The sequence below is a fragment of the Topomyia yanbarensis genome, chromosome 3, assembly GCF_030247195.1.
Source record: "Topomyia yanbarensis strain Yona2022 chromosome 3, ASM3024719v1, whole genome shotgun sequence".
Taxonomy (NCBI): domain Eukaryota; kingdom Metazoa; phylum Arthropoda; class Insecta; order Diptera; family Culicidae; genus Topomyia; species Topomyia yanbarensis.
Genome location: NC_080672.1, coordinates 305250617 through 305258251, shown reverse-complemented (window position 1 = coordinate 305258251; position 7635 = coordinate 305250617). Strand labels below are relative to the sequence as shown.

At 38.9% G+C, this 7635-nt stretch overlaps 1 protein-coding gene across 1 annotated transcript; it reads right to left on the bottom strand.

Moving 5' to 3' along the window:
- Positions 1–1409: 1409 nt before the first annotated feature.
- On the bottom strand, positions 1410–1983 carry LOC131693912 (cysteine-rich venom protein 6-like). The gene is made up of 2 exons (XM_058982178.1): positions 1865–1983; positions 1410–1805 (listed from the first exon to the last, which is right to left on the bottom strand). Exons 1-2 carry the CDS (start codon positions 1932–1934, stop codon positions 1489–1491), a joined length of 387 nt encoding a protein of 128 aa, XP_058838161.1. The 5' UTR covers positions 1935–1983; the 3' UTR covers positions 1410–1488.
- Between the last annotated feature and the right edge of the window lie 5652 nt (positions 1984–7635).

Sequence of the window (7635 nt, the reverse complement as noted above, 5' to 3'; positions counted from 1 at the left end):
TTTACGCGACCTACAGTTAGCCACTGGGTTTATCCATGTGAACAGTTATAGACGTAATAAATCATTCCAACCGCAACTTAAATTTCTTTTCTGATGCTCTATGTGCTTTCGGTGTTAATTAGATGGCTAGAACATCATAATCAATTTGGGATCAGCTGCTTTCAAACTATCCGCACCGGAGCTTGGGTATAAGCAACGTACTAAGCACCATCATAACACTATACCACACCGGCGGTTGGCAAACAGGTTGGGAAATAGAAACTTATCGTATCAATTAATAGCGGGTGCGTATATTGGCTAACCTATTCCAACCGAAGCCAGCGTTGCTATTTGCAGAAAGGTAAGTGTCGATTTAAAATGTAAATTTAAAATCGATGCACAGAAAACAACATTTGTATTTTAAATAGATTTGAAAATTAATTTTATATGAATTGAATTCAATATATAAAATTATTGGTTAGGGGACATCATCACAATAGACTACCGATGAACAACCGCAGCTGCTCTTAATTCAGCAACAGACGCCGTAACAATAAAACCAGCGCACAGTGTTCCCGACTACTGTGTTACGCCTAGTATCTCCAAATCTACAGTTAGTACTGTCGCGAATTTCGAGCGTTCTCCATTATATTCCTATATCCCCTACAAGTACTAACACCTATGAGGCAAATGAGGAAAAACGTAAATACTGCCAGTCTAATGGCATTTTAGTTTTGATAGTGCACTACACAGGTGTCGTTGGTGCCACACTCATTCAAACTTGGGTATAATCTGTCTCTCTTTTTGACAACACCGGTCTAGCACCAGTTAAAAACAAAAAGCTGTAACAAACAATTCAATCCAGCCAATCGTTAAATGCAATTAGGTTTTACACTAACGGACATCACCCCGCAAAACGAGCAGGATGAACTTCGTTTGACAATTCTCGGTGGTTTGTTTACATGGGAATTATGTGAGTTCGAATGTAACAGATGGGAACCCGTTGCACTCTTACTCACGCAACTGACGAAGTAAACAACCCACCGAGAATTGTCAAACATGAACTTCATTCATCATGAGTTCATTCGTGTCGTCATCTTGTAGACCTCAATTAGGTTCTTTACAAAGACAGTTAACCTCACTTTTCTTGACAGTTCGAACTGTTTACATGGACTTAGAAAGATTTGTGGACGACTAGATGCGCTCGTAGGAAATCGTAAAGAATTTTTCTAAGTCCATGTAAACAGTACAAGCGAACTGTCAAAAATGAACACTCAGTTCATTTGTGACGTCACCGTAAAGTATTCAATACAACATGCACAGCGATAACGACATGCACAAAAACGACAACTCGACAAAAAGTTCATTAATTGACTCCAAGCACCAGTAGGCGACGAAAAACAAATCAGAATTAAATTTATGCAGTTCTTATATTTTTCGATACACGTCTTATTACATATTTTATGATATTATGATATTATTAAGAATTATTCTCATAGCTTAGATCATTCATTTACCACAAGGTGGTTTCGGAGCAGAACATGGGACTTTGGGCGCATCGCATGGTGATTTAGGGCTCTCGCTGGGATTTTCCGGTTCGCATGGAAGCCTTGGCGGTAAGTATGGCAGTGGTAGCACTAATGAGCACTGGCATGGACGGATGCAAGCCCCGTACGCATTACGGACATAACCAGACTTGCAGAAGCACCCAGTTCGGCATATTAGTATGCATGCATGTGGTGGCTTTTTTATAGATTCACAGGTCTGCGGACAAGCAGTGCCGCAGGTAGAGTATTCCTCATTAGGACCGCATATTTTTATAATATCTGTGGATTTAACTGATTAAACATCATAAAATCTTAATACTGTTTTCACCGCTACTCACCGTTGGGTGCAGCCTGAATCAAACAACAAGTGGCGAGACCGATGACAGCTAAAACAGTTGCGTTTCTCATGATTTGTAGCGAACTTCTGTTAGTGCTATTCAGATGGCTTGGACTGGATAAAATCTACATATTGCAATTGCTTTATATAGAAGATAAATCATGTGAGTTGTAATTCACGAAAAATTCCACAGCAACGTGATGTGTATGTCCTATCACTATGTAGTCATGTCACCCGTTATCGCTGCTTGCATTGAGATGCGTAGCGGATGATGATGCGTTCGTGCTTTATGTCACGACTTATGACTGATGATTCAGTCCTCTTATTCACTTCTGTACCTTGGACGGAGGTGGATACAAACCGTGAAATATGCATTCCTATAAAATGTGTACCTTTCTTATATTGCACATCATTGTAAATAAATTAGAGAAACTCGGGTAGATGAACACGATAACCAGAGTTAGTATTTTGTATCTAACTAGTAACTGGGGTACTACAATATACTTGAAACTTATCTTATCTAAGCTTAGAATATCAGAGATGGCAATTTTGGACAAGAGATATACTCTTCTAAAGCGATTTGTGCGTTGAAGGAACCAACCGTTACAAAATCTTCCATAACTCTCGATAGGAACAAAAATTAAAAATTATCAATAGAGATCATTGAAGGTGTAAGATTGCCGCGTAATTTGATAACCTTTTTTAATTTTTTTTAGCGGGAACAACCAAAGAAAAAATACATTTGATTTTTTTAAACAGATGCAAATTAACGTTTTCCACACAATTATACAGTAGAAATATTTTTATGAGATAGTATATATATATCATTCCATAAGTGTACAAAAATTCATTCAATTGTCTTCAGTAGTTTTTGAGATATAAAATTTACAATTTTATCGTTCAATAAAATTTAAAGGTTAATATCGCAAAGAAGGAGTTTCACCTGGAATTTCTCAGGGGAAATTCCGCGCGAAATTCCATGCGAAATTTCATGGGAAATTCCTCGCGAAATTTTGCGTAGAATACCACAAAATCCCGTTCGGAATTCCGTGGTAATTTCCGTGTGAAATTCAGTGCGAAATTCCCTGCGACATTCCGCGTGAAATTCCATGCGAAATTCTGCCCGAGATTATGTGTGAAAATCAGCGCGAAATTCCGCTCGAAATTAAATCCCGTGCGAAATTCCATGTGAAATCCCGCTCGAAATTCAGAGTAAAGTTCCATGCGAAAATCCGTGCGAGATTCTGCGCGAAATTCCGTGAAAAATTCCTTGCCAATTTACATGCAAAATTCCGTACGAGCTTCCGTGCGAAATTCCGCGCGAGATTCCGTGTGAAATTCCGCGTGAGAAATTCCGTGCGAATTCAGCGCAAAATTTGCACGAAACTCCAGACAAAATTTCGTGCGAGATTCCGTGCAAAATTCCGTACGAAATTTCGCGCGAAATTCCGAGCGAAATTCCGGTTGAAAACCGCTCGAAATTCCATGCGGAAATTCGTGCGAAATTCAGCGCGAAATTCCGAGCAAAATTCCGGAAGAAATCCCACTCGAAATTCCGTGCGGAGATCCGGGCGAAATTCCGCGCGAAATTCAGTGCAAAATTCCGTGCGAAATTCCGTGCAAAATTTCGCGTATAATACCGCAAAGCCTCGTGCGAACTTCGGTGAAGAATTCCGTGAAAAATTCTGCGCGAAATTATGTATGAAATTCAGCGCGAAGTTCCGTGCATAATTATGTGCAAAATTCCATGTGAAACTCCGTGCGCAATTCCTGGCTAAATTCCTCGTGAAATTCCGGGTGAAATTCTGCCCAAAATTCCCTGTGAAATTCATCTCGAAATCCGTGCGAATGAAATAGATATTAGCTTAATGTTATTATGCAATATTATTTCCCAAAAGCAAAAATTGGATTAAACCAATTTGCACATTTAGGGCACAGAACCAAACTGAAATTAAGTTTGACTTTTTTGTGTTTCGAATTCATCTCGTCAATAACTAGCACCAACTGGGTGTCTAGTTAGACGAAGTATCTAAACTAGTACCCAAGACCTAGTTAGACACAAATATTCCAAACAGTTCACACGACATATCGTAGCTGTAGTGCTATCTGATGACAAGCGCCATTTAGCACATTTCGAGATAAACGATTTTTAAAGTTAGGGATACATGATATAAACAATTCAAAGAAGAAAATGTAAACAAAAGTCGCACTCACGCGTGTCATAGGTTTTTTTTATTCAGTTCGTTTATTTGATAGGCACAAATGCGTTAGCTTGGCGGTGCCAAATTATTTTTTACATTTTAAATACTTAAAACTAGGAGGTTACTACGTTCAGATATTTTTTTTGTATATTGAGAGGAAGAATTCTACAGCTACAGACTAGAAATAAAGTTTTATATACAAGAATGGGTTCAAAAGATTTTTTTTATGAAAAATTTTAAAACAAGGAATCCAGTTTGATATTCAAAAGAGGAGGAATAGTTTTTTACGAAATATTTTACAGTTATCTTAAAACTAAAAATATAGTTTGGTATATAAAAGGGGGAACAAATATTTATGAGAAATTTTACAGATATCCTGAAACTACGGATGCAATTCTATTTACAAGATGGGGGACAATAGTTTTAATGAAGAATAAAATTAACAGCTATCTTAAAACTAAACTTAAAACAGAATACAAATTTGATTTTTTTTGAAGGAGACTTATGCTTGGTTAAGATATTCAAAGGCTCATTTTCATCATCGGTTTAGCAACAGTTGTATCAAGGACAGAGGAGAGAAGGCGTATATGATGAAATGGAGAGAAGAGCAGAACTTGTAACTTTCGGGCAAACGGGAGATAAGCGACACAGTGCCTTGTCAGTAGGTCGTCGAGTACCGGGTTGGCGGATGGTATTCTTCAGACCAGCGGGGAAGTTATCAGACCATCGGGTCGCTTTCGCTTCAGCTTCCTTCTATGCAGGGCGATGGCGGTCGCATAGTGGCACTCTGGCAACTGGTCGGGTCTACAAGGAAGGACAGGGAGCTTCTCGGAAGGAGAAATAAGAGAGAGGGAAATGTAAATAAGGGCCAGCATATCCCGAACTGGGACATTGGGTGGTCTACCTCGGGCTCGAAGGAAATTCTTTAACTGAGACCTGGCGTCCTTGTCATAGGTGTGTATTGATGACAAAATTTGTATGGCGTGTCAGAATCGTGCATGGGAAATTTTCCATAGAACAAAAATCTTTCCAGTTTAAAATATAAACTGCATTTTTCTCGTAATTCGTGTATTTTTGTTTTGAAAATAATTATGCCCTTGTGTTTCTCAGATAGTTTTGCACATAAAAACATCTTATACATCAAAATAACTTGAGCCAATCCCCAGACACAGTCATTTGAAGCAAAAAAAAATTCTCAGCGTGTTTCTCGCTATATCTCAGTAACCAAGCAGAATGTCCAAATTCTGAAAACGCCACTTTGTAAAGATTTTTAGACCAGTAATGAGGCATATTTCACTCAGTTTACCCCAAAATAGCGTTTGTCACAAGATAACACAACAGCGACGATATGTGAACGTCTAAGCAATTGATTAATTCTGGGTGATGTCCCGGGAAGCAAAAAAAAAATTAAACTTAATTTAAGTCAAGTTTCGGTCCCCTCATGCACAAATTGGTTTAATCCAATTTTCCCTTTTGGGAAATAATATTGCATAATGCCAGGCATTTGGTTCCCTAGCCATAAGACAAGAGTTCGTTTTCGCTTCTCGTCAGCAACCATAGCTTCTGTTTTTGCTTCCCGGGACATCATCCAGGATTAGTCGATTCCTAATTCTTCTTCGACTGTCTCTAAAACAGCTTCCATTACAAGGTTGAAAATAAAAGGACTTAGAGGACCGCCTTGCTTCACCCCCATTCTCCTCACACTGGGCTGGGAAAGCTCTCTGGTTTGTTCTATATCACCACCGGTCAAGCAGGCTATAACACGATTTATGACACAATGCGGCACACCTTTGGCTAAAAATGAAACAAAAATAATTGATCTGAAGGACATCGACTCAATAGGATACAATACCTTTTAGTATCGCAGGAAGGGCCTTCAAGTTTACTGGATCAAAAGCCTTCTCTATGTCCAGTGACATCACCTTAACAGGAATTCCCCCATTCCAGCTCTCCTGTAATACCCGCTGCACTACAAATAAATGATCAATGGCAGATCTTTGACCTAAAAAGGCTGCTTGGTGGACTCTAATATCTCCCACATAACTCTTTAAACCCTCAAGAACCCACAACACGTGCATCTTATACCCCGTACTGCTCAAACAAATTCGCCGATAATCATGGATAGACACAGGTCTGCTCCTTTTGTGTATCGGGATAATGACATTCTGTCTCCAGGCGTCAGGAAGCTCGTTGGTATCATGTAGCTCTCTCAAAACGGCCTCGTCTGCATACTTTAAAAACTCGACTGGGATACGATCTTGACCTGGTGTTTTACCATTATGCATGGTATTGAGTTGACGATGGACATCAGCAAGGATGGGTCCAAGGGGTAGGGTTCGATTATCTGTTTCCAATAAAGATTCTGGTAAGCCATCCTCGTCCTGCTGATAAACATGTTGCCAACTTATTATGGGAATCGATGAATACCGAAGCCCTTGTTCTGACGATACCGTTTAAGATATTTATGGGTTCGCGTGATCCGATCACCTACAGGAATTTTTTCTAGATACTCATAGATTAAAAAAAAATTTAATCTATGAGTACCGGTGCTTGTTTTAAAAATGTAAATAATTACATCTACTTGAATTGAAGACAGTTATTCGAAAAACTTTTGAAAAGGTGATCAATGTTCCCCCATTTTACGGTACTAGTTTAGATACATCGGCTGAGTGGTAAGCGTGACCGCCACTCATTACAGTTGGCCTCGGTTCAATTCCAGTCGAGGTCGTTGAGATTTTTCTGAGGTGAAAAAATTTGTGGTCAAGTCTTCTTTCGGAAGGGAAGTAAAGCCGTTGGTCCCCGGTCCATGAGTTGATGGATCGATATCTAGTCCAGATAGAGTGGAATTACCTCACTGGCGTCGATAAAGAAGAAGTAGAATCCAACTTCTATACTTACTAACAAATTCCTCTTCCCGTGATACTTGTGAAGTGCGCAGTAGTATATACGGCCTCGAGCAAAAGCAAGTATCGGACTAACCATTCCTTCCCTTTCCTTCCGCGATCTACGTTCGGGCCTGGCCGGCGCCGGTATTGATCAATAAACACTTTAGGATTAACAGAAGTTGCACATTGAAAGATGTTTCGCTACTTCCAAGCATAATTATCTACTGATATCCGTGCACTTAAACATGTTTTATCAATTTTTAATCGTTTCACCCTTTATTTGTCGTATAATTTTAGAGTTTGTGACAAATATACAAATAAAGAACTTTGAGCGAATTTTATTTAGTATATTTTCTGGTAACGAGTTTCGGCTTAGCAGTCAATAAAACACCAAAAACGACGAAACGACGGTTTCGGTGATTTATTTCACCTTTTTCAAGGAATCTATAATGATATAGTGTGTCAAGATTTGTTTTAGATATGTCCGATTTGTCTGTGAAACTTTACTTACAGAAACTATCCGTTTTTTTTGTTGTATGTGTGTGTATGTCTAACATTCGTTGTCTAGTGTGTTTATTTTGTAATGGCGTCCAATAGTGGCTATTTGTGAAAATTAAAAACTATAACTTGAATTGGTCAAAATCTGTCTGTGTACTTACTGCATCTGTGTCAATAATTTTTCGCAC

Coding starts and splice junctions, on each gene's coding strand:
- LOC131693912 (XM_058982178.1), bottom strand. CDS start 1,934: ATGAGAAACGCAACTGTTTTAGCTGTCATCGGTCTCGCCACTTGTTGT. Junction 1,806..1,864: donor GATTCAGGCTGCACCCAACG/GTGAGTAGCGGT, acceptor TTAAATCCACAG/ATATTATAAAAATATGCGGT.